This window comes from Populus trichocarpa, chromosome 13, assembly GCF_000002775.5.
Source record: "Populus trichocarpa isolate Nisqually-1 chromosome 13, P.trichocarpa_v4.1, whole genome shotgun sequence".
NCBI lineage: Eukaryota > Viridiplantae > Streptophyta > Magnoliopsida > Malpighiales > Salicaceae > Populus > Populus trichocarpa.
In genome coordinates, this window is record NC_037297.2 from 1,333,125 (window position 1) to 1,359,456 (window position 26,332).

The following is a 26,332-nucleotide window of genomic DNA, read 5'->3' on the forward strand; positions in this document are numbered from 1 at the left end:
AAATACCCTTGTTGTGCAGTCCAAGTATGACAAACCCTTTATATAATGAAAAAAGAAAATTATTTTAGATAAATGTCAACCAACATTTATGGAAAGCATTAATAGAAATTTATGAATAATCTCCCTTTGCTGTAAATTTTTAGTAAGTACTATGAGAGCATCCATTAAATGGACTTTCTATTTATATCGAACTTTTCAAACTATTTGTTTCCGTTAATAAACTTCTATGAAAAACAAATTTAATGCGTTAATCTTATGGTGTGTAATTTATTTGATTACATTTACAGGTTAAAAAAATTAAAATGACACCCCCCACAATATGGCATGGCCACGTCATCTAATTAAATAGCAATTACATGATCAAGGTACAGAATTTTATTAAGGTAAAATGATATATTCATTCATTTAATATATTAAGGTAAAATAATATACTTTATGGTGCTAGGGTAAAATAATATATTAAGGTAAAAACTATATTCATTTATTTTTGCGGTAGCTTCTATTTTTTAAAATATTTTTATTTAAAAATATATCAAATTAATAATTTTTAAATATTTTTATAATTTTAATATATTAATGTTAATAATTAAAAAATATAAAACAATTATTTTTATATATTTTTAATTAAAAAATACATTAAAAAACTAAAATATATCATGTTACCAATCAGCGAAACATGATCGTATTTGATTATGCCACATATGCAAGGATAGCAACAACAAGTTTGATAGTTCAGGCTTTTGATAGATTAGTTGAGATGTGTATAAACTGTAGCTAGTAATAGCTTTTACAGGTAAAGGCGTTTTATTTCTCAAACAAAGAAAGAAAACTACAGCATAGTAATAACCCATATCTTTATTACAACATTAAACTCCTAGCATTTATTTTTCTTAGAATATCATCAACAACTCACGACTCCCTGTCATCTTCAGCCCCGATCATCATCCACATTCAATGTCACTAGTAACCTGTTTTCAGACAAAAGCCATGCACATTGTTAATAAGTAGATGCTAATTCAAAAAAAAATTTAAAAAAAAACTGTGTGATTGCAGCAAAATTGATGAAAGGGGCCATAAAACCAACTTGATTGCAAGAATTACGTGTTTTTACCTTCTCGATTAGTAAACTGAAGTCACCACCAAGGCCATGGCAGCATGCCCAACAAGCAATCTTGTCACCAGCTGCAAAACCACTCTCCTTAACAATGGCAGCCCAATCATTTCTCAGTAATCTGAAGCTCTTGTCTTTACTTTCATAGTAAACTGTCACCAGTCTTTGACTAGGAGGATGCATCCTGACTTGCAATCCTTTTGTAGCCATTTCATCGCAGACTGGTGTTGGCAGGCTAGTTAAGTAAGCATACGAATCTCCAACAAGAGTTAAGTCCACCATATCATCTGGAACCAGAGTTTTTGTGAATAAATGTTTTAGTTCCTCCTCAACTGGAACTAGTGGTCGCAGTTCCATGTTCTTGGTTGTTTGTGTCTCTTATCCTTTCATCGATAATTTTAACATCAAGGCCATGGGTAATTAATGAATCTTAAGAGGAATTATGCGTGAAAGAGTTGGCCTGGCATAATGCATGATGCATGCATGAAATGTTTGCTTCCCCGAAACCTAATCATGTGAATTCTATTCACAACTAGTTACTTTACTAGCAGCACAGATTTTTCACTGATGAAAAAAGAAGAAGAAGCACTGTTAATATCCATAATGACAATGTTTTCCTTTAATTTGTTATTAGCTATTTGTCTCGTGTTCTGCTGTGAATCGGGTATTTTTTTGTTTCAATAATAAAAAAATTGTACTTTGATGATTTTTTGTATATAAAAAAATTATAAATATAAATTGAAAAATTTATACAATTATCTAATTAAATAAATCAAGAATTATATGTGTTAATAAATAAATAAATAATTAATTATTAACCGTATATAAAGATGAAAATAAAAAAATTAAAGACATTATTTGGTTTCGAATGACGGGTTTTTAACCCAGTTGTGTTTAATGATTTTGTTTACCAAAACTAAATTCATATTCACTCAAACATTAATAGAAATAGATATTATGTAATTGAATAAAATAAAATAAAATAAAAATTATATAAGGTTACACATGTTAATTAAAAGTAATATTCAAAAATAAATATTTTTTTATTTTTAAAAAACAAAGTTCATTTATATAAAATATAAATGATTATTTTTATAAAACTATTGTCCGATGTGTGTGATATTTTGAATTTATAATTATTTTTTCTTTTAAAAAACATATTAATAATGACTGAATATTTCTGTGTTTGAAAAAAAAAATCTCATCAACTATTTTTAGTCTTTTTATTTATTATCATATTCAATAAAAAAATTAATTATAAAAAATAAAATTATTAAATACAGCCATGTTTAGTGTTCATATTCTAAAATCTATAACCGAGTTTATTGTGCTTGTTGAGATTGTATATCTTGATAAGCATTTATCTCTTAATTTTTCAATTCAATCTTTAATTATCACTAACTATTTTTGTTGTATTTATTATCATATATAATTCTTGATTTATTTAATTAAATATACACATAAGGTTTTTGATTTGTTATTATAATTCGTTACTAGTGTAAAAAATAAATATAAATACATGTTTTTTTGTGTTGAAAAAAAACTTTATTTACCCGCAGCACGCCCGTTGAATGTAAATTAATATTAAGAAGAAGATGAAAGGATCTAAACAACAAGGATTTTATAGTTTTTAAAATTAATTAAAATTCAAATAAATTTTATAAACCCAGTCACAAATTTCATAACTCATGGGTATGAATAATGAAGCAATGAAAGCTAATAATGTGCAATCATAGCTTCGCTAGAAAAGAAGATGTTTTTTTTTTTAATTATAAAAATTAAATTTAAAATTTATTGGATAGATTAGATGAGTCGATTATATTTAATAACTGTAATTTTGAGTATTTTTTAAAGAGTTATCAAATGAAAGTGAAAAATTAAATTGTTTATATTTAAGCAAATTTTAGTTAGGAATATGTCCAAATAATGAATTTATAAAGTTAATAAATAAATAAATAAAATTTGCACCACAAAAGTAATTAAGATGTGTCTTTTATTGAAAAAGCAAAGTTCAAAAAAATACTCTTTGTTGTAGCCTAAAAGGCTTTTTAGTTGTAGGGACGAGAAAAAGTACATTGAAAAATTGATTAAACTGAAAAAAAATAAATAAAAAAATTAAATCATAACAAAAACCTAATTAAATTTATTAGAATTTTTAAAAAATCGATTAATTTAGTTTGGTTTTGGTTTTATAAATCTGAAACTGAAAAAACCGAATCAAACCCAAACTGAAAAAATCGAGCCAAACTAGGAAAAACCGAGTTGGTCGGTTTGAACCGGTTTTTTTTCCAAAACAATTGAACTAAAACCGGTCGGTTTGAACCGGTTTTGGTTTTTTAAAAAAATACCCGGTTTTGATTATTATTTTTTATAAAAACCAAACCGAACAGAAAATAATCACCCCTATTAAACTATAAAAAAGTAACAGCATTTATTCAAATGGTTGGCATTCAATTTCTCTGACATTAGTTTTCATAATTAAAATCTTGCTTAGACAGATTATTTTTTTCTTTATTTCCAAAAAAAAAAGAAGAAGGAGGAGGAGGAGGAGGAGGAGGAAGGAGTGGAATTTAATGTGTGTTCTCTGACGACATGTCGTTTATAATTACGCAAAACTACAGGCACAGGGCTTGCTTTTTCAAAGCTACCATCATATTTGTTTCAAATTTGCCATTCGAACATCTAAACTTGACTCTGAGTGTAATTTGTTTTTTTTTTAATTCAATAAAAATTAATCAAATCAATTGGATCACGGTTAACTCATTGAATTATCTAAATCAACATAAAAAATAATTTAAATTGAAATTAGATCGGAATTAATAAATTTATTGGATAAATTAGTTGAGTCAAATTATATTTAAGAACTATGATTTTAAGTATATTTGAAAGGGTTATCAAATAAAAGTGAAAAATTGAATTGTAAATATATTTAAGCAAATTTTAGTTAGGATAGCCATTTCTATGTCCAAATAATGAATTAGAAAGTTAATAGATAAATAAAATTTGCACCACAAAAGTAATTAAGATGTGTCTTTTATTGAAAAAGCGAAGTACAAAAAAAATACTCTTTGTTGTAGCCTAAAAGGCTTTTTAGTTGTAGGGAAGAGAAAAAGTACATTGAAAAATTGATTAAACTGAAAAAAAATAATTAAAAAAATTAAATCATGACAAAAACCTGATTAAATTTATTAGAATTTTTAAAAAATCAATTAGTTTGGTTTGGTTTTGATTTTGGTTTTATAAGTTTGAAACTGAAAAAACCGAATCAAACCCAAACTGAAAAAACCGAGCCAAACCAGGAAAAACCGAGTTGGTCGGTTTGAACCGGTTTTTTTTCCAAAATAACTGAACTAAAACCGGTCGGTTTGAACCGGTTTCGGTTTTTTTAAAAAATACCCGGTTTTGATTATTATTTTTTATAAAAACCGAACCGAACAAAAAATAATCACCCATGTTAAACTATAAAAAAGTAATAGCATTTATTCAAATGGTTGGCATTCAATTTCTCTGACATTAGTTTTCATAATTAAAATCTTGTTTAGACAGATTATTTTTTTCTTTATTTACAAAAAAAAAAAAAAAAAAGGAGGAGGAGGAAGGAGTGGAATTTAATTTGTGTTCTCTGACGACATGTCGTTTATAATTACGCAAAACTACAGGCGCGAGGCTTGCTTTTATAAAGCTACCATCATATTCGTTTCAAATTTGCCATTCGAACATCTAAACTTGACTCTGAGTGTAATTTGGTTTTTTTTTAATTCAATAAAAATTAATCAAATCAACTGGATCACGGTTAACTCATTGAATTATCTAAATCAACATAAACAATAATTTAAATTGAAATTAGATCGGAATTAATAAATTTATTGGATAAATTAGTTGAGTCAAATTATATTTAAGAACTATGATTTTAAGTATATTTGAAAGGGTTATCAAATAAAAGTGAAAAATTGAATTGTAAATATATTTAAGCAAATTTTAGTTAGGATAGCCATTTCTATGTCCAAATAATGAATTAGAAAGTTAATAGATAAATAAAATTTGCACCACAAAAGTAATTAAGATGTGTCTTTTATTGAAAAAGCGAAGTACAAAAAAAATACTCTTTGTTGTAGCCTAAAAGGCTTTTTAGTTGTAGGGAAGAGAAAAAGTACATTGAAAAATTGATTAAACTGAAAAAAAATAATTAAAAAAATTAAATCATGACAAAAACCTGATTAAATTTATTAGAATTTTTAAAAAATCAATTAGTTTGGTTTGGTTTTGATTTTGGTTTTATAAGTTTGAAACTGAAAAAACCGAATCAAACCCAAACTGAAAAAACCGAGCCAAACCAGGAAAAACCGAGTTGGTCGGTTTGAACCGGTTTTTTTTCCAAAATAACTGAACTAAAACCGGTCGGTTTGAACCGGTTTCGGTTTTTTTAAAAAATACCCGGTTTTGATTATTATTTTTTATAAAAACCGAACCGAACAAAAAATAATCACCCATGTTAAACTATAAAAAAGTAATAGCATTTATTCAAATGGTTGGCATTCAATTTCTCTGACATTAGTTTTCATAATTAAAATCTTGTTTAGACAGATTATTTTTTTTCTTTATTTACAAAAAAAAAAAAAAAAAAGGAGGAGGAGGAAGGAGTGGAATTTAATTTGTGTTCTCTGACGACATGTCGTTTATAATTACGCAAAACTACAGGCGCGAGGCTTGCTTTTATAAAGCTACCATCATATTCGTTTCAAATTTGCCATTCGAACATCTAAACTTGACTCTGAGTGTAATTTGGTTTTTTTTTAATTCAATAAAAATTAATCAAATCAACTGGATCACGGTTAACTCATTGAATTATCTAAATCAACATAAACAATAATTTAAATTGAAATTAGATCGGAATTAATAAATTTATTGGATAAATTAGTTGAGTCAAATTATATTTAATAACTATGATTTTAAGTATATTTGAAAGGGTTATCAAATAAAAGTGAAAAATTGAATTGTAAATATATTTAAGCAAATTTTAGTTAGGATAGCCATTTCTATGTCCAAATAATGAATTTAGAAAGTTAATAAATAAATAAAATTTGCACCACAAAAGTAATTAAGTTGGGCCTTTTATTGCAAAAAAAAAAAAGTACAAAAAAGTACTCTTTATTGTAGCCTAAAGGCTTTTTATTTATCAAAAAGTAACTTTCAGCATAGTAGCATTTATTCGAATATGTCAAGGAAAATTACTAACTAGCCCCACCCCCTTCACTATCACCACCCTGACCCTTCCTCCATCCTTTTAAGTGGAAACCTATTTCAAAAACAAAATCCACAATTTAGTTATAAAAATACTTTGACTGCAATCTCAGTATCGTAAAATTGATGAATATAATTTTCAAAATTAATTTGATTCTAAACAAAATTTTCACTTACCTTTTCAATCAGCAACCTTAAAATACCATTTGGATCTTTTTCAGCGTTGTATAGTGCCTAACAATCAATTTTTTCACCAATCTTAATCCCACTCCTAATAAGAAGAGCAACCCAATTATTTGTTTTCTTAAATTTGAAGTTATTGCTTGCCCTTTCATGGTAAATTGTCAACCAATGTGTCATATTTGATGTGCAAACTTCTATGTCAATCAAAAACACGTAATTGATTGCAAGAATTACGTGTTTTTACCCTCTCGATTAGTAAACTGAAGTCACCACCAAGGCCATGGCAGCATGCCCAACAAGCAATCTTGTCACCAGCTGCAAAACCACTCTCCTTAACAATGGCAGCCCAATCATTTCTCAGTAATCTGAAGCTCTTGTCTTTACTTTCATAGTAAACTGTCACCAGTCTTTGACTAGGAGGATGCATCCTGACTTGCAATCCTTTTGTAGCCATTTCATCGCAGACTGGTGTTGGCAGGCTAGTTAAGTAAGCATACGAATCTCCAACAAGAGTTAAGTCCACCATATCATCTGCAACCAGAGTTTTTGTGAATAAATGTTTTAGTTCCTCGTCAACTGGAACTAGTGGTCGCAGTTCCATGTTCTTGGTTGTTTATGTCTCTTGTCCTTTCATCGATAATTTTAACATCAAGGCCATGGGTAATTAATGAATCTTAAGAGGAATTATGCGTGAGAGAGTTGGCCTAGCATAATGCATGATGCATGCATGAAATGTTTGCTTCCCCGAAACCTAATCATGTGAATTCTATTCACAACTAGTTACTTTACTAGCAGCACAGATTTTTCACTGATGAAAAAAGAAGAAGAAGCACTGTTCATATCCATAATGACAATGTTTTCCTTTAATTTGTTATTAGTTATTTGTATCGTGTTCTGCTGTGAATCGGGTATTTTTTTGTTTCAATAATAAAAAAATTGTACTTTGATGATTTTTTGTATATAAAAAAATTATAAATATAAATTGAAAAATTTATACAATTATCTAATTAAATAAATCAAGAATTATATGTGTTAATAAATAAATAAATAATTAATTATTAACCGTATATAAAGATGAAAATAAAAAAATTAAAGACATTATTTGGTTTCGAATGACGGGTTTTTAACCCAGTTGTGTTTAATGATTTTGTTTACCAAAACTAAATTCATATTCACTCAAACATTAATAGAAATAGATATTATGTAATTGAATAAAATAAAATAAAATAAATATTATGCAAGGTTACACATGTTAATTAAAAGTAATATTCAAAAATAAATATTTTTTGATTTTTAAGAAACAAAGGTCATTTATATAAAACATAAATGATTATTTTTATAAAAATATTGTCCGATGTGTGTGATATTTTGAATTTATAATTAATTTTTCTTTTAAAAAACATATTAATGATGACTGAATATTTCTGTGTTTGAAAAAAAAAATCTCATCAGCTTTTTTTTAGTTTTTGTATTTATTATCATATTCAATAAAAAAATTGATTATAAAAAATAAAACTATTAAATACAACCATGTTTATTGTTCATATTCTAAAATCTATAACCGGGTTTACTGTGCTTGTTGAGATTGTATATCTTAATAAGCATTTATCTCTTAATTTTTTAATTCAATCTTTAATTATCACGAACGATTTTTGTTGTGTTTATTATTATATATAATTCTTGATTTATTTAATTAAATATATACATAAGGTTTTTGATTTGTTATTATAATTTGTTACTAGTGTAAAAAATAAATATAAATACATGTTTTTTTATGTTGAAAAAAAACTTTATTTACCCGCAGCACGGCCCGCTGAATGTAAATTAATATTAAGAAGAAGATGAAAGGATCTAAACAACAAGGAATTTATAGTTTTTAAAATTAATTAAATTTCAAATAGATTTTATAAACCCGGTCACAAATTTCATAACTCATGGGTATGAATAATGAAGCAATGAAAGCTAATAATGTGCAATCATAGCTTCGCTTGAAAAGAAGATGTTTTTTTTTTTAATTATAAAAATTAAATGTAAAATTTATTGGATAGATTAGATGAGTCGATTATATTTAATAACTATAATTTTGAGTATTTTTTAAAGAGTTATCAAATGAAAGTGAAAAATTAAATTGTTTATATTTAAGCAAATTTTAGTTAGGAATATGTCCAAATAATGAATTTATAAAGTTAATAAATAAATAAATAAAATTTGCACCACAAAAGTAATTAAGATGTGTCTTTTATTGAAAAAGCAAAGTACAAAAAAATACTCTTTGTTGTAGCCTAAAAGGCTTTTTAGTTGTAGGGACGAGAAAAAGTACATCGAAAAATTGATTAAACTGAAAAAAAATAATTAAAAAAATTAAATCATGACAAAAACCTGATTAAATTTATTAGAATTTTAAAAAAATCGATTAGTTTGGTTTGGTTTTGGTTTTATAAGTCTGAAACTGAAAAAACCGAATCAAACCCAAACTGAAAAAACCGAGCCAAACCAGGAAAAACCGAGTTGGTCGGTTTGAACCGGTTTTTTTTCCAAAACAACTGAACTAAAACCGGTCGGTTTGAACCGGTTTTGATTTTTTTTAAAAATACCCGGTTTTGATTATTATTTTTTATAAAAACCAAACCGAACAGAAAATAATCATCCCTATTAAACTATAAAAAAGTAATAGCATTTATTCAAATGGTTGGCATTCAATTTCTCTGACATTAGTTTTCATAATTAAAATCTTGTTTAGACAGATTATTTTTTTTCTTTATTTACAAAAAAAAAAAAAAGGAGGAGGAGGAAGGAGTGGAATTTCATTTGTGTTCTCTGACGACATGTCGTTTATAATTACGCAAAACTACAGGCGCGGGGCTTGCTTTTATAAAGCTACCATCATATTCGTTTCAAATTTGCCATTCGAACATCTAAACTTGACTCTGAGTGTAATTTGGTTTTTTTTTTAATTCAATAAAAATTAATCAAATCAACTGGATCACGGTTAACTCATTGAATTATCTAAATCAACATAAACAATAATTTAAATTGAAATTAGATCGGAATTAATAAATTTATTGGATAAATTAGTTGAGTCAAATTATATTTAACAACTATGATTTTAAGTATATTTGAAAGGGTTATCAAATAAAAGTGAAAATTTGAATTGTAAATATATTTAAGCAAATTTTAGTTAGGATAGCCATTTCTATGTCCAAATAATGAATTTAGAAAGTTAATAAATAAATAAAATTTGCACCACAAAAGTAATTAAGTTGGGCCTTTTATTGCAAAAAAAAAAAAAAAGTACAAAAAAGTACTCTTTATTGTAGCCCAAAGGCTTTTTATTTATCAAAAAGTAACTTTCAGCATAGTAGCATTTATTCGAATATGTCAAGGAAAATTACTAACTAGCCCCACCCCCTTCACTCTCACCACCCTAACCCTTCCTCCATCCTTTTAAGTGGAAACCTATTTCAAAAACAAAATCCACAATTTAGTTATAAAAATACTTTGACTGCAATCTCAGTATCGTAAAATTGATGAATATAATTTTCAAAATTAATTTGATTATAAAATAAAATCACTTACCTTTTCAATCAGCAACCTTAAAATACCATTTGGATCTTTTTCAGCGTTGTATAGTGCCCAACAATCAATTTTTTCACCAATCTTAATCCCACTCCTAGTAAGAAGATCAACCCAATTATTTGTTTTCTTTAATTTGAAGTTATTGCTTGCCCTTTCATGGTAAATTGTCAACCAATGTGTCATATTTGATGTGCAAACTTCTATGTCAAGCCTAGCCCTCTTGTGGTTATTTCATCTAGCAATGGCTTTGGTAGACCTTGTAAGTAGTTTTTTGAATCTCCAATTAGAGTTAAACCCAACACATCATCACTATCCAATGTTTTTGTGAACAAAAATCTTAGTTCCCCACCAAGTTTATGGTATTGAATTTGGTTAGGTTGAGGATTTTTCATGTTCTTAATCTTAAACTTGTCTAAGGGAGAACTACTTTTGATTGATAATGTATGAATTTGATTCCACATATATGATGAAGGTTAATGGTAGTTGTGCTTCAATGTCTTTTCCCAACATAATCTATGTGATGCATACATAAGATGTGAAAGAAAAATTTTATATTGCTTCACTCATGAAATTAGTCATGCTATCTCTATATACCCTTCATCAATAACTATATAGGGAATCTTAAGTGTTTGAAAACATGTTAGCGGTTGTTTTTTTAAAGTTGCATCAAAATAATTTTTGATATCAGCATATCAAAACGATTCGAAAATATAAAAAATTTAGCCCAAACCCCATTTAAAACGCAATGTCAAGCAGGGCTAAGTCTCCAAATATTTGTTTTTAATATCAATTGGATCCTCAAAGTCCCATAAAACTTTCAATTGAGTCCTCTCATTCATATATGCTAGTGCATTTGATTATAAAGGCTCGACAATGATGGAAAAAAAAATAAGAAGAAGAACAGAATGATGTACCATTACTACTCCTTGGCCTTCATAATATTTAATTTTGCATGTAATTGTGTTTTTTTTTTAATCTGGGTTGAGTCTTATATTCTTATTTATTTATTGAGTAAAAAAATTAATCCAACTAGAGAGTTTTGCCAAACATGCAGCAATCTAGGGTTAATGGGATGTTTGATGCGTTACTTTTTTGGTTTTCTTTATGCCATCCTCAATATCCCTTTTCTTTATGTGAACCTCCACTCTGCATCATAGATTAAAACCCGACTTGACACATGACATGGCTTAGAATTTAGGTTATAAGTTGGGTTAATTAATTTGAGTCAATTAAAATGATCAAGTATGTTAACACGGGTCAATCAAAATGACATCATTTTAAATTTTTTAAATTTAAAATAGTACTATTTTTATTTAAAAAAATAATCAAACCATTCTTGAATTAAACTAATCGGTCACGAATTAATCTGTCGATTGGCTAAATCAGCTCTAAGTTGACTTTTTTTTATACCCAACCTGAGTTGGGTTTAATAAGTGTGGTATACAATTCATGTGATATGAATATACATTAAATTGATGAAACAAAACTACTTAGTTTAATTAGAAAATAATCAATGAAATAAATATGTTTATTGTTTCATAATGAAACATTTTACCAGACATTGATTGAAATATTTTTTTAAGAAACATTAATTGGAATATTAAAATAAATATTTCAAAGGTTGTTTGGATAAGCCTCAATTTTAATGAAGCAATAAAAAAATTAATTTTAATATGTAATAAAATATTTTTATTTTCATTCATATTCTATAAAAACAACTTTTGGAATGTAGCATATCAATGTTTTTTTTAATTATCATTACTGCTCCTAAAAAGAAGCTAAAAATCTAATCTTAATCTTCATCACTGTTTAATTTTATTTTTTAAGGGTATTTATGAATATAATAATGATTACTTTTTAAATTATTTTTTACTTAAAAATATTTACAATCAAATAGATTACATGAGTCATGCATATAAATATTTAGCAGCATATTTAAGTGAAACTTTTCATGTGATCTGTAGAAAGAAACAATTGGTCATAAATCACCTCGCAAATACATCCAACATTATCATTTCATGAAAAAGTTGATTAAGAAAAAAAGAAAATACCCTTGCTGGAATATAGTATTTAGTATAAACGCATCAAGCCCACTAAGCCTAAGCCCATATGCTAAGGCTTGGTGGGCTTATAGTTTTTTTTACATCTACTACTTTATCATTTATTCAATACAATTTTTCTTTTAAAAAATGATTATCATTAAATACATGTGATATTTTGAATTTATAATTATTTTTTCTCTTAAGAAACATGTTAATGATGACTGAACATTTCTGTTTGAAAAAAAATTAATCTCACCTGTATTTTTTTTACTCTTTTTTATTTTTTATTCGATTCAATAAAAAAATTAATTATAAAAATAAAATTATTAAATACAACTAGACATGTTCTTCATGTTTCGAGATCTACAACTGAGTTTTTTGTATATGTTATAAGATTATATATTTTGATAAATACAACCAGATCTAGTATTTATGTTCCGAGATCTACAATCAAGTCTGTTGTACATGTTCTGAAATTATATATTTTAATAAACACCCATCTTTTAGTTTTTCAATTCAGTTTTTAGTTATTGATAATAATTTTTATTTATTTATTATTATAAATAATTCTCGATTTATTTATTTAACATAAAGTTTTTAGTATATGTGATTATAATTTGTTACTAGAGAAAAAAAACACATAAATACTTTTATATATACATTTTTTGCGTGTTGAAAATAACTTTATCTACCCGCAGTACGGCCCATTGACTGTAAATTAATATTAAGAAGAAGAAGAAAGGGTCTAAATAACAAGGATTTTATAGTTTTTAAAATTAATTAAAATTCAAACAAACCTTATAAACTCGCTCACAATAACGTGCAAGCACTATGCATATTTCATCTGATGAAGTGTTCTCCATATCCTTGTAAAAACGACAATCTCTGATGTGGGAAAGATGGAGAAAAAAGTCACTGAACATTGCATTGAGTTTTGATGGCGTGCTTATAAAGTAAGCAAGAAGCATACAATAGCGAGTAAAATCCAGAGGAGAAGATAAAATCTATATAGGAAAAGATGGAGGATGACGATTAAGATAAAAAAGTATACTCCTACTATCTATCACGACAATGAAGACTAAAGGAGGTTCATTGCACCTCATTATTTGATGGTCGAGAAGGCAACAAAGATGGTCTCCGGGCATTTTGCATGTTCCTCAACTTGAGCGGACTCCACACCAAAGATTTTCGTTGCAGTGCAACTACTGTTGGGTGCTTCGGCCTCCATGAACCTGCCTGTGTTGGAGGACTGCCCATGAATCTGCTACTGTTTCTCATAGGTGTAATCTCTGATGCAGTCCTGAACTCTGGCAATGGAGAAAACAGCTTTGAATACCTTGGCTTTTTTGGGTCCCTGACAAATGATTGCCTGCCAACTACATTCCCGTTCTTATATCGAGAGGTTTGAAGAGGCGTGCTTATGTTTGAGGTTGACTCTGGACGGAAGGTAGCAATGGATACACGTCTCTTTGGCTGAAAAACCTGTGTTGACATTGGAGGAGGAGGTCTGATTGCAATGGACATTCGCCTGGGTTTCATAAGGCCTTTTGTATTTGTCCCTGACATTGTGGTTCTTGAATTGTTTTCTTTGTCATGCATTGAAGATACAGCAGAATTAGTAATGGTGGTTTTCTGTTTCTGTAGGGGAGATGGCGGAGGCATGAAATTGGTGATTCTTCGCAATGGCATCCTGAATTTTGAAGGACCCAGAGGTGGCTTCTTGTCTGTGTTGCTCTTCTCTACTATTTGTTTCGTGGACTGAGAAGCAGCTGCAAAAGCTCTTGTTTCTTGTTTTATTCTGATTTTTCTTTCCTCCCCCAACTGATTTTCGAGGTCTCGAACCTGTTGCAAGAAAAGAGTTACTCGTATAGTCTAAAAATTATATAGAAGCCAAATTAGGGAACAATAAAAGCAAGAGAAAAAATGTTTCAAGTAATTTACCACTTGTTCCATAACAATAATAAATGAGAAGCAGCTGCAAAATGGAACCTCAGTCATCATTACCTTTTCTTGCAGAGTTCTGCAGATATGTTCTCTGGCAGCTAGCCTCAACTGCAATGATTGCAAGCTATCCTGTAACTTCTTTGTTTCCTTTTCATCATGCTTTAATTTTTCTACCTGCTTATATGTAGTTGAGAAAAAGAAAAATCTGAATCGAGACGAAGTAAACTGGAATAAAAGAAATTTCGTCAAAGTACAAGAAGAATACATACCATTTGCTTGTATTTGGAAAGTTCAGAGAGATCAGCCTGTTTGCGAGCAGGACCGCTTTCAATTCCCCGCACTCGACTTGCAAAATTTAGTGAACAAATGGTCTCTCCAACGTCAGCAGAGCTCGGACTTATTTGGACAAACATCAAGGTCTTGCAATCTCCTCCTGCGTTTCACATTTCACTTGGCATCTTTCATTGACAAAAAGGTAAAAAATGTTCAGTAACCATAAAAAATATGTCAAACTTGCTCACCTAGAGAGCTCTGTAGCATATGAGTCAGCTTTGAGTTCCTGATAAGCAAAGAGAATGAATCTTTTCATTAGAATGGTAATTGGATAGTAGGTTTACAGGAGTAATTGGATTGCTAGGTTTACAAGTGTGTGTATGAGATCCACCTGTAGGGAATGTGACCAGTTTTGGATGCAAGAGCTGCGATAACGTCACCAAGTGCTGAAAGAGATTTATTAATGAATTGTGATTCCTTCAATCTTTCACCTTCAACATCAATCTTTCCCACACGCTCACTACCAGCCAAATCAACCATCCAAAGGTGACTCCTTGTCTTCTGCCCATCTATTAAATTCTCTCCTCTTACTGTTACTCGCAGCAAACTGCAAAGCAACAATATTGTGGGCATTATTACCATAACCATTGACTTGATTCATGCATAGTTGGGATTTATCAATCCAAAAAACCATCTTCAACTTCGAGGATCAATGTTCACAAAACAATTGTTTTGACAAAGAAATAAACTAAAAAAGAAGAAGAAAGTGGGTGTATATTATTACCAATGAGAACGGCTGCTAAGTTCATTAGCGCTGGTTGATCCAACAGATCTAGCACGACTTCCAGACTTGAGTAACTCCCACACATCCTCCGTGCCATTCACCTGAGCTTCCACAAGTCCTGGGACTTCTTGTGTTCCTTCAGCTGTTTGCTTTATCTCCAACCTTCGTGCGTGCATAGACAAATAAAATTTCAACAAACTTGATTCGTCTAACACAATTTATTATCAGTTATCTTTTGCAAAAAAAAAAAAAAAAACAGAACTCGAATGAAAATCCTGCTGATGAATAATTTCCACAGTCTACTTTTCTTGGCAATTAGCACGACATTTATAATTTCCCTCATCAAGAAGTAAAGTAAAATCATATATCAGTCTTGTAGCAAATTATCAGTATAAAATTTTTGCAGCCAGAGAATATGACATAAATGAAAACATTTTGATTAACAGAGCAAATAAAAAACTAAACTAACTTTTTAGTTGGTTGGTTGGAGTTTTCAACCAAGAGGTCCTTTATCTTCTCATTGTAAACCTCCAACATGCTAACAAACAGTTCATATCTCATAACACCGCTTCTTTCTTGGGAAAGTCGGAACAGCTCATCCAGTGTTCTGTAGTTGACTCCCCTGTTTTCTGGATTGCCCTCCATGGTAAACGTCTTTCCAGTACCGGTTTGCCCATAGGCAAATATGCAGACATTGTAGCCATCCAACACTGAAGTGACTATTGGTTTAGTTTGGGCAAAAACAGCCTCTGCATATCATTAAGATAAGAGATTAGATGCTTCAATAATGCAAATAACATATAACAAGTTCTCTACGGTAGCAATATATAGATCACCTTGGTTATCCTCAGGCCTAAAAACATGGTCGAACTTAAATTGCTTCTTGGAAGAATCAGAGGAAATGATTTGCAGCTCATTATCAAGGGAGGAGTCGAATTCAACGACATGGTTAGAACCATTTGTAATTTCGACTTGATTTAGTGGTCTACATCGACAGAAGACTTTGATGTTCCCTTTAAGCTCGATCACCTCATTGTAAAGTCGTTTCCTCTCAGACAACTCTTGTAAATATTTCTTCTTTAAAAGTTCATATTCATTACCTGTCACCAATATTCCATCAAGTAAATATTTAAATTAAACAAGAAAAAAAGAAACCAAAGTCAATTCACTATTCAATACTCACTGAATTTCTGAAGACTGTCTAAAATGTCAGGACCAGGTACTGAATCTTTAGCAGTCTTTACTTGATCAGAAAGACTTGCATGTTCTTTCTTCAAATTCTACATTGAAAAAACCCCATCAGCATACTTGATGCAAAATCCTAATTTACTGGCAAAAACAATGTTTTTGTAGGTTCTGTTGAGCTCAAGACAAGAATTTTAAGACTTTACTAATTTCTACTAAAACCAAGTTCTTAATTCATCTTATCCTCCAACTATTATAGCATCAATACAGCTCAAAAGTTGTACCTGGATTTTATTGCTCAAATGGATAACTTTCTGCAAAATTGGCAGCGTGGGTCCTTGAGTTGGAGAAACTTCTCTGTTTCTGCTACTTTCGTTCTCTTCCTCCGAATTAATAGTTTCTCCTGAAAATTCATTTTTTTAAAAAAAAACCATTCAAATTAAAAGATCTTGAATCAAAACATGTTCAAGAAAGAATATAAAATGTCTACTGTACTACTGCCGAATTTGACTCAATTTTAACTTCTTTTTTTGTAATTAAATTTTATGAAAAAGCAAAAAAATATTTGGGCATTTTAGAAACCCTAGAATTAGAAAGATATCAACAATTGAAGTCAGAAGTCACAATTGAATTCGAAAACAAATAAAGCAAACAATTGTAAATTACAATTTCTAGGTTTAAACAGAAGCAAGTCAAAGAAATGACTCAATTTAAAATTTCTTTAAAATTGAAGGGCTGAAATGAAATTAACAAAGAAAATCACAAAATTCACAAACCTTCTTCGATAGTTTCAGTCTCTGTGATTTCCTCTGAAGCAAAAATAAAAAATAAAAAAATCAGCAATTAAATATATAATCTCTAATAATTCAAAATAAAATAAAAAAACCTTAGTTTTATTTCAATTTCAATGAATCATATTTACAGAAACTAAAACTATTATCTTGACCTGTGGTAGAAGAAAGAGAAGGGTAGGAATCAGAAATTTGAACAGTTTGGATACGATCACAGATCTCTTCTATCATGTCTACCGTCAGATCTGAGAGAAATTGAGCAATTTCGATCTATATCAATCAAGAATCATAAAAACAACATCAAGAATTGATGCCAATCGACAGAGAAAGAGATAGTACCAGTCATTTTGTTGGCCTTGAAATTGAAATTGAGAAAGAAAAATTAGAGAAGTGAAAGACTTTTAGGGTTTAAAATTGGGAATTTGAAGTTTGAAATGAGAGGGTGAGATTTGATAGCCGTTAGATTAAAGAGAGAGAGAGCTGTTTTTTGGCTTTCTAACGGCTATATAATGGAGCGCTTGATTTAATTTGAAAGAGAGATATTTTGGGCTTGAACAAAGAGAATTGGGCCTACTTATGTGGTGCTGGCTGATAAGGTAATAGGTCAAGGCCTATTAGTTCTATATATAATTCCTTTTAATTTGTAAATTACTCCCAATTCTCATGAATATACATTACATTAGATCATGAAAATATTTATATTCAATGCGACATAATTTTAAAACCCTAAAGAGAGTTTGATCTCGAAGCAAGGTCACGGGTCAAAAGATTAATCTAAAACAAATAATTAATGATCAAATCCAATATTTTCCTAGTTAAAACTTTTTAAAATGATAAAAACAATATAATTTTGATTTTTTTTAGAATCAATTATAATTTTGTCTGAATCATGTCAAATTAATTAAATCTCATGTCAATCTATCAATCTGATTTGAATTTTATAACTATGGCACGTGAATCTAGTAATAAGTAAATTTTTTTCCTGTATGTTTTACAATGGAGACGAGATAAATTTATTGTAAATATATGTTTTGTATAAAACTTAATTGAATAGAGATTTAGTTTTATTATGAAAAAATGATCTAAAAATATTTTATTAGTTGAATTAATGAAAAAAACACCAGTCATATATATATATAGATTTTTTTTTCAATTTTGAGAATTTCAGTGTTGTTTTAATAGTTTGTCTAAGAGTGTATGTGAAATTAAACTTCAATTAAAAATCTTTGAAGTAGAAATAAAGATAATTTCACTTGGCATTTCTAATTTATATTTATAGTTCCTTTAGACATGATTTACTTAAATAGAAGTACTCTACACTTCATTTCAGTAACAAAGGTGAATTTATCCTCTCTCTTTTTTAGACATGATTTACTTAAATAGAAGTACTTTACACTTAATTTCAGTAACAAAGGTGAATTTATCCTCTTCTCTGTTTTGGTGCATGTGTCTGCTTTGTCTCCAAATAATTCACATAAAGCTTGCTTCACTAGCAACAAAGAAAAGAAAAATAGCAGCTCCATTGTCCCCCATAAATTCTGATAAAAACCCATGTCCTAAGCAGCTTGGCAGTTGGTAGTTAGCTTAGCTTCAATGGCTACTTCAATCCCAAGCTGTTCCTTCCACTCCTACATGGCACCATCAATAATACCAAACAACTCAACCTCCACCACTCACTTTACCTTATCTTTTTCACACGCTAACTTAAGTGGGATTTCACTTTGTACAAGATCATCAAGAATCTTGGCAAAGTTTGAGAAATTCGAAGGTGATGATGCTTCTCAAGATAACCTTGAAGAGGCCATGGAGTTACAAGAACAAGCACAAACTGTTCAAGAAGAAGATGACAGGTAATTCAGTTTCTTTTGTGCACACAACTTTTCTTGTTTTGTGCTGCTTTTGCTTTTACCTCTAAGTTGATGTAGAGACACAAAATTATAACGATACCCTTTTGTTTCTTTACTTCACTCAGTTGATCCAGCAATTGACTTTGGTTATCAGCTTAAGCCTGCAGTTTAGTGTGGTTGAAATTGGTTGAATTTCCATGTCATAAGCTTGAAAATAGTACTTCAATGCATGTTCTATCCCATATTGAGTTTTAAATCTGTATCAGTCAGATTGGGTTATAGTTGATTTAGTGTTTTCCAAAGACTTATCAGTTCATAGAGTCATTCTTCCATCTGTGTATGTATCAATCTATAGAGAAAACTGTGATTTCTTGTAGCACTAGAAGAAAATTGTTCAGATTAAGTGATATTGAGTAGGGAAGGAGAAGGTTTTCTGCATGAATAATATGCAATTACTTTGGATTTCTAGTCCATTATGTTATACTGTATTGGATAAGCAATAGTACAGTGGATCAGTGGCATTAAGATCTTTCAGCATTCATGTTTACTGACTTGTAATGCTTTATATACTCTGGAGAAATGAAAGCATACTGAGTGATGTTATTTTCTTCATTTTTCAGCTGCCTGCCTTCTGACTTGGAGGGTGCCGTCCGGCAATCTAGCCAAGCTAGTGCTTTGTTTGTGTCTTCAGGAGGAATGAGAGCCATAGTACGTGACAAAGGGAAATGTAATCTTATATTTTGAAGTTGAGATCATCTCTGTTTGGAATCACTAAGTGATTTTTTGCAGTGTAGTTTTTTTATAGTGCCATCCTTAAGGTCTAGTTAAGTGTAATCAAGAAACCGAAAACCTTAATTTGTTCCACGGAACACTTGGGTAGGGTTTATCTGTCCAAACCCAGGTCTAAGAAGAGTTAAGAGAGAGTATGAAACATTATTGGATTGCTGGAACTAGGTACTTTATATTAGAGAATAATATAAATCATATCCTGGGACCTCACCTAAAAACTTAAGCTATTGGATTGAGATGGTTTTTTGACATGGTATCAGAGCCTTGATGACCAAGTGGTCTCGAGTTTGAATCTCACTATCCCTATTTATTTGATAAAAATTAAGCACAAGGTAATGTTGGTCTGTGCAAGTTTCAAGCCCAAAAGGCTTTCACTTGAGGGGGTGTGTTAGAGAATAATATAAATCATATCCTGGGACCTCACCTAAAAGCTTAAGCTATTGGGTTGAGATGGTTCTTTGACACTTCAGTCTTAAACCTTTTTGCAAATCCTGAACTGCCTCCTGTTACTGAGCTTCACATCAATCAAATCGAGAAATTTAGCTTTTAATCTGTCCAGGTTGAGCAAGTATAGGACATGGCTCCGTTCACTTTGCCTGCAAGTTTAAAGGGAAGATATCAGATTCTTGAACTTTTGTTATGGTGGTGAATTTTTTTGCATTAATTGCAATTGAATCACTTAATTTTCTCCATTTTAATTGCTTTTTTTACCTTTCAAGTTTTTTCTAACCCTCTAACTCTTTCCAGGTCGAGCTCTTAATCCCTCAGCTTCAGTTTCTAGATGATGAAGGTGCACAGGCTGAGCTCTGGGAACTGTCAAGGATTTTTTTGGATACACTTATTGAAGAAACAGGAAGCCAGGTATATTTTTACTTTAAAATACTATTGATTATGAAATGTTCGATAAAGCCACAGTATATGAACAAAATTCTTTATTTATACTAATCACGAAAACAATGCAATCTAAGGATGATTAATTGCTAGAGGGAAATTGATGGCCAATGGTGCCTGACTTCTTCCACTTACATCTTTAGCCACCACGTTCTTGATTCTGAACCTTGCTTGCTAATATTCAATACTCAGAGAATCAAAGCCATTTTTCCAGATGCCGGTGCTGCTGCACTTCTAAAATACCTGTGGAAAGATGCAGCTTTTGGGTTTTCAAGGTAGTTTCCACCATGTTGATGAAATCCTCTTTAAGTATTTAGTTCCTAAAATCTACCTTGTCCAATTGAGTCTAGCATTTTATTGCATCGGACTTGCATATTAATTGCAGTGAAAGAGTTTCATAGTCGTTCCTTGTAAATGTGAATCTGTACATTTTTAAAGGTTGTACACTTGTTTGAATTGACTCATATTCTTGCATATATGTCTGAAACTTTGTGCCTTGCTGTTTTACAGCTTAAGTGACCGGAAGCCTGTTCAGATCGAAGATGACATTGTTGTTATGGTTGTTCCTGATTATCAGATGTTGGAAAAAGTGCAGAAAATTGTATCTGATCTATCAGATGATCCGGTATGTTACTAGCACATACTTCTTCTTTCTTTCTTTTCTTCATCATGTTCATACACCTCAAGCTAGGAAGGATAGTTTATCTGATGGTACTTCCTCATATACTGCTAGCCAAGGCCTCTTATCATGTGGAACCCGCGTCTCATCAGTGAGGATGTAGGAGTTGGGATTAATGTACGGAATCTAAGGAGATACTTTCTGAGGTAATTTTTTTATTCACAAAATATTGCATTAGTCTGTGATTATGTGACAGTAATCCGCTCTATATCATCTATTTTGCAGCACATTCACAACAGTTTATTCAATGAGACCTCTGCCAGCCGGTGCTGTCTTTAGGTGTTATCCAGAGTAAGAGTCACTTGCCACTCAGAACATTTCCACCACCTTTAGGCACATGTGGTCTAAGCTCTATAAAATATTCAGTCATATTTCTTGTGGTGTATTGATTCTCTCTGCTGGTTGCATGCACTCCTCATTCTCTCCACTCTAATCATTTCCAGGATGTGGAAGGTCTTTTATGATGATAAAGATAGGCCAAACAGATATCTTCTTGCACAAGAATCCGTAAGACGTCCAGATGCGGAAGAAATCGAGGTTAGTTACCACCAGAAAGTTTTGAAGTCCCCGCATTGAATTAGCAGGGAAAAATAAGATTCTAATGAAAAATTATGTATATTGATTACTTATTTATCGTCTACAGATAATATTTGGAAATGCAGAAGAGAAATCTGAGCAGGGACCTTCTTTATTCAGCAAGGCAGCAGGCATTTTCTCTTCACTTAACCGATTCATGAGAGTAATTTCCAAGTAGTTTCCTGTCACCAGGGCATTAATTTGGAGGCTTGGATGCAGAAACCAAGTTTTGTGCCCTTGCTAATATTTGTAGCATGGATTTATACATTGTTTAATATAAAATTCTTCACCCTTCAACCTGAGTTTAGCCTTTTTTTATTACCAGTATTAAGAAATATTGGCAATGTCAACCAGTCACTTGAAAATTTCATGATAACCTTCTTTGGTCTCACACTTTGCAGGAGCATCAAGTTCATGCGTTTAAACACTGGTTTTCAGCCGCATTGAACATAAAAAACATAATCTCAAATCAAAAGACTGAATTCTGAAGAAATAATCTTATAGAGAGGAAGTCATAATAAAAAAGGTGTAGTGTGTATATATTGCTGCAAGAATTAATCCGTCAAGCCACTATGAACACCCTTCTACTTTATGCTTTCCTTATAATTTTCTCATTGCAGCATTTGAATGCGATCCATAATGAAGAATACATATTCTTTGTAATGAAATGATAACTAAACAAAAGCTTTAACACCTTAAATTTCACTGACATCATCAAACACTGTCAGAATCATATGATTCTTTTCCAGCCATGCTTAATCTGTCAAATCCCATTTCTTTCCAAGTAAGCTGAAGCTCTCCCGTGACCAAAGAGATCGGTGGACGCCTCAGTGGGTTCTCTTCTGTGCACATCATCCCTGCATTTAGCACTTGAAGACAGCATTGCTCCAGCTTTTGTAAATCACCACTTGCATCTCCTGAAAGTGACTCCTGCTTCAATGACATGTCTACAATTTCCAAAATATGGTGAGGAAATGCAGCGTCCACCCACTTCCTTAGATCAAGTCCATCTGCAAACATTTCGCTTGTTGGTTTCTTCCGCGTTATCAATTCAAGCAGCATGAGGCCGAAGCTATATACGTCTCCTCTAGATGATACTTCAGTACTCTGTCCATATTCTGTTTACAAACAGCAAGTACCCTCATCAAAATGAAAAAAAAAATATACATCTCAGTCAGATAAATCTTAATGCACTGCCAGGTGAATAGAGTATGTAGACTAGTTTACACAAGTCAATGAATCATTACCACAAGCCAATCAGATGCATACCTGGAGGAATATAACCAACAGATCCTCGCACAACACTTGTGGTGGTAGAATATTCAGTTGGTTTATCAGCAAAAATGAGCTTTCCTATTCCAAAATCAGCAACATGGGCCACCATATCATCGTCAAGAAGAACATTTTGTGGTTTCAGATCACAGTGCACGACTTGAGTTGAGCATCCCACATGAAGATACTCCAAGGCATTTGCAATATCTATTGCTATTCCTAATCTTTCCTTCAATGTCAATCGACAATTTTCTCCTTCAGATTCACTTGGATAAAGATGCTGTTCCAAGTTTCCATTACCTACAAACTCAAGGATAAGAGCCTTGAACTGTGAACTCCAGATTGATCCAATCATTTTAACCAGATTCCGATGCTTAATTCCTGACAATATTTGGCATTCCCTTTTTAGGCTTTTGTAACTCTGCCTATTGTCTTCAATTAGAACCTTAACCGCAACACAAGATATGCTATCATCAATCCATGCTTTATAAACAGATCCAAAGCTTCCTCTCCCCAAGAGATTGGCATCATTGAAACCATTGGTTGCAATTTCAAGCTCTCTTTGAGTCAAATTTCGGCCTCCATGAAAGGATGGGGAAGCCATTAGAATTGGTTCTTCAGATTCTGCCTCGGATTTCTTATTAAATAATTTTCGAACGCAGACCCAGACAAATATCAAGAGCAATAAAGAACAACTAATCGTAATTGCAAGCAAATAATATGCCCATTTCCTTACCTTTCTCCTTTTCTTCTGAACCACACATGGCTGGAGTCTCATTAGTGCAGAACCACCACACAAGCCTGCATTTCCTATCAATGAGCTTCCATTAAGATTTTTAAACCTTCCCGTACTTGGAACCTCTCCTGTTAATCTATTATAGGAAAAATTAAAATTCTGCATCACTGAGGCATTGGCAAGCCAGATCGGAACTCTGCCTGTTAAGTGATTAAAAGACAAGTCCAGGACTTTTAAATATGTAATTTGTTTCAAGGATTCTGGAATTGTACCTTCAATCATGTTCTTGGATAGGTTCAAGTACTCCAAAGATGCACAACTTCCAATCGAACTTGATATCATGCCAGAAAATTTATTCACTGACAAGTCAATAGCTTGTACAGATACCAGCTTTCCAATACTTGCAGGTATTTCCCCATCTAGATTGTTATTTGAAAAGTTGAGGAAGAGATTCAAGTTAACCAAAAGGGTGATTTCTGGTGGAAGAGGCCCCTGAAGATTGTTAAAAGATAGATCCAGTTGCATCATGAGAGTGCACTGGCTGAGTTTGATGGGAATATTTCCTGATAAGCTATTCTGAGATAGGTCCAGGTATCTCAACTGTGAGAGGTTACCAAGTGAAGATGGGATTGACCCAGTTATGGAGTTATTACCAAGATCAAGTAAACCAAGGTTTTCCATCTGCCCCATTTCATCTGGAATAGAACCTTGAAGCTTGTTTCTCCCCAAATATAGTCTTTGCAACAGCTTCAGCTTTCCAAAAGTTGCTGGAATTGTTCCATCCAATCGGTTGTCCCACAGATGGAGGGTCACGAGGCCACTCAAGTTGCCAATACTATCTGGAATCTCTCCCCTTATACGGTTATTCAAAAGATTGAAATAATAGAGGTCTTTTGACAGATTCCCAATGGAAGCTGGTAAACTCCCAGCAAATAAGCACGAGCCTAAGTGCAGTTTCTGCAGAAATGAACAGTTTGTAAGAGCAGTAAGAAAACTGAGAGAAGAATTGCTAACCAGGTTGTTGCTATGAAGGTAAAGGATCTCAAGGTTCTTCAACTTCCCCAGTTCCTCAGGAACCTCACCCTCTAAGTAATTGATACTCAAATCAAGCAGTGTTATTTGTGAAAGATTTGAGAATGTCACTGGAATCCTGCCAGAAATGTTGTTGTTTATAAAATACAACTTCTGCAAGTTTTGGAGCTTGTTCCCCATTTCAGCAGGGAGTTCTCCTGATATCCGATTCTCAATCAATGAAATTTCACGTAATGCAGTGCAATTACTTAGTGATGAAGGTATTGCTCCCTCAAGAAAGTTCAGGTGCAAATACAAAATCTCTAGCCTGGTCAAAGCTCCTAGTTCCCATGGAATTTTACCAGTAAAGTAATTCACAGCTAATTCTAGTCGGGTCAATTCTGTCAGGTTTGATAAAAAGGCTGGAATGACCCCAGAGAGGTTGTTTTGAGAGATAGCTAAAAATGTCAGGTTCTTCATCCAGCCAAGTTCTTCAGGAATGACCCCAGACAGGCTGTTGGTAGTCAAGTCTAGAAATTTCAAGCTTTGGCAACCATGTAGTGAAGCTGGAAAGGCACCGGTGAGCTTATTTTCACTCATATTCAGATATTCTAGCTGTGAGAGTACTCCCAAGGTAGTTGGGATTTCTCCATGGAAACTATTACTCTGCAAAGAAAGCTTGGTGAGAAGAGAAAGATTGGATAGAAATGGTGATATACTTCCTTGTAAGTCCATGTTTGTGAGCTCAAGATCTATAACCCGGTTTTGGATAGATTGGTGGCATGTAATTCCAGTCCAGTTACAGAAGGGATTGGCTTCCTTCCAATCTTGGAGTTGACCTTCTGGATCACTTATTATGCCTGCCTTGAATTTAAAAAGGGCTTGACAATCAGTAAAATTGCAAACAAATGCTGATTTTGCTGGCATGAGATAACAGATGAGACAGAAGACTGTCACAATGAAGTTTTGATGGTATGACATCCTCTCTTTTGCTCTTTCTTAGCAGAGATATTGGAACAAAACGCTTCTTGATGAGCAGACACAATACTGATTTTGTTTGTACTATTTCTTCATTTTTTCTAAGACTTTTAAGGTAAATATTAACTTAATATGAGAAGAAAGCCAAGAAGAATTAGTCAAACCACCTGCCCTAGTAGAACCCACTTGCAAATTGCTGCAAGTTGATCCATTTTCCCTACCTGCTCCGTGATAAGATATTAGGTGAATCTATCATATTTTGTTTGGTCCTCGCTCATACATGTCAGAAACCTGAGTTGAGGGCCCTGATGAGTAATTAAAAATACGAGCATCGGTCATAGCAAGCAATAACCAAGTTCAACACGCTACTATTATTCAATCCTCTTTTCCTACCAGTTGTTCAGTGGTCTATATAAGATGCCC

General features: G+C 31.6%; 3 protein-coding genes across 3 annotated transcripts; 1 reads left to right on the forward strand and 2 right to left on the reverse strand.

Annotated features, from left to right (window-relative positions):
- Nucleotides 1–12,894: 12,894 nt before the first annotated feature.
- LOC7481752 (kinesin-like protein KIN-14S) lies at nucleotides 12,895–17,633 on the reverse strand. Its single transcript, XM_024583252.2, has 14 exons — nucleotides 17,470–17,633; nucleotides 17,286–17,375; nucleotides 17,116–17,148; nucleotides 16,624–16,742; nucleotides 16,338–16,434; nucleotides 15,991–16,254; nucleotides 15,624–15,903; nucleotides 15,155–15,316; nucleotides 14,762–14,977; nucleotides 14,619–14,656; nucleotides 14,367–14,530; nucleotides 14,158–14,271; nucleotides 13,252–13,995; nucleotides 12,895–13,038 (listed from the first exon to the last, which is right to left on the reverse strand). The coding sequence occupies exons 1-14, from the start codon at nucleotides 17,474–17,476 to the stop codon at nucleotides 12,994–12,996; spliced, it is 2,373 nt and encodes a 790-aa protein (XP_024439020.2). The 5' UTR covers nucleotides 17,477–17,633; the 3' UTR covers nucleotides 12,895–12,993.
- Nucleotides 17,634–18,579: 946 nt separating this feature from the next.
- On the forward strand, nucleotides 18,580–22,214 carry LOC7481753 (uncharacterized). The gene is made up of 9 exons (XM_002318972.4): nucleotides 18,580–18,980; nucleotides 19,598–19,685; nucleotides 20,514–20,627; nucleotides 20,850–20,932; nucleotides 21,168–21,282; nucleotides 21,391–21,482; nucleotides 21,562–21,627; nucleotides 21,780–21,873; nucleotides 21,980–22,214. Exons 1-9 carry the CDS (start codon nucleotides 18,724–18,726, stop codon nucleotides 22,088–22,090), a joined length of 1,020 nt encoding a protein of 339 aa, XP_002319008.1. The 5' UTR covers nucleotides 18,580–18,723; the 3' UTR covers nucleotides 22,091–22,214.
- A 213-nt stretch (nucleotides 22,215–22,427) lies between these two features.
- On the reverse strand, nucleotides 22,428–26,111 carry LOC7473284 (putative receptor-like protein kinase At3g47110). Its single transcript, XM_024583625.2, has 2 exons — nucleotides 23,182–26,111; nucleotides 22,428–23,030 (listed from the first exon to the last, which is right to left on the reverse strand). Exons 1-2 carry the CDS (start codon nucleotides 25,910–25,912, stop codon nucleotides 22,627–22,629), a joined length of 3,135 nt encoding a protein of 1,044 aa, XP_024439393.2. The 5' UTR covers nucleotides 25,913–26,111; the 3' UTR covers nucleotides 22,428–22,626.
- Between the last annotated feature and the right edge of the window lie 221 nt (nucleotides 26,112–26,332).

Coding starts and splice junctions, on each gene's coding strand:
- LOC7481753 (XM_002318972.4), top strand. CDS start 18,724: ATGGCTACTTCAATCCCAAGCTGTTCCTTCCACTCCTACATGGCACCA. Junction 18,981..19,597: donor GTTCAAGAAGAAGATGACAG/GTAATTCAGTTT, acceptor TTCATTTTTCAG/CTGCCTGCCTTCTGACTTGG. Junction 21,283..21,390: donor CTGATCTATCAGATGATCCG/GTATGTTACTAG, acceptor ATATACTGCTAG/CCAAGGCCTCTTATCATGTG.
- LOC7473284 (XM_024583625.2), bottom strand. CDS start 25,912: ATGTCATACCATCAAAACTTCATTGTGACAGTCTTCTGTCTCATCTGT. Junction 23,031..23,181: donor TGTTGGTTATATTCCTCCAG/GTATGCATCTGA, acceptor GTTTGTAAACAG/AATATGGACAGAGTACTGAA.
- LOC7481752 (XM_024583252.2), bottom strand. Junction 16,435..16,623: donor ATTTGAGCAATAAAATCCAG/GTACAACTTTTG, acceptor TTTTCAATGTAG/AATTTGAAGAAAGAACATGC. Junction 14,978..15,154: donor CTTAGCAGCCGTTCTCATTG/GTAATAATATAC, acceptor GTTGCTTTGCAG/TTTGCTGCGAGTAACAGTAA.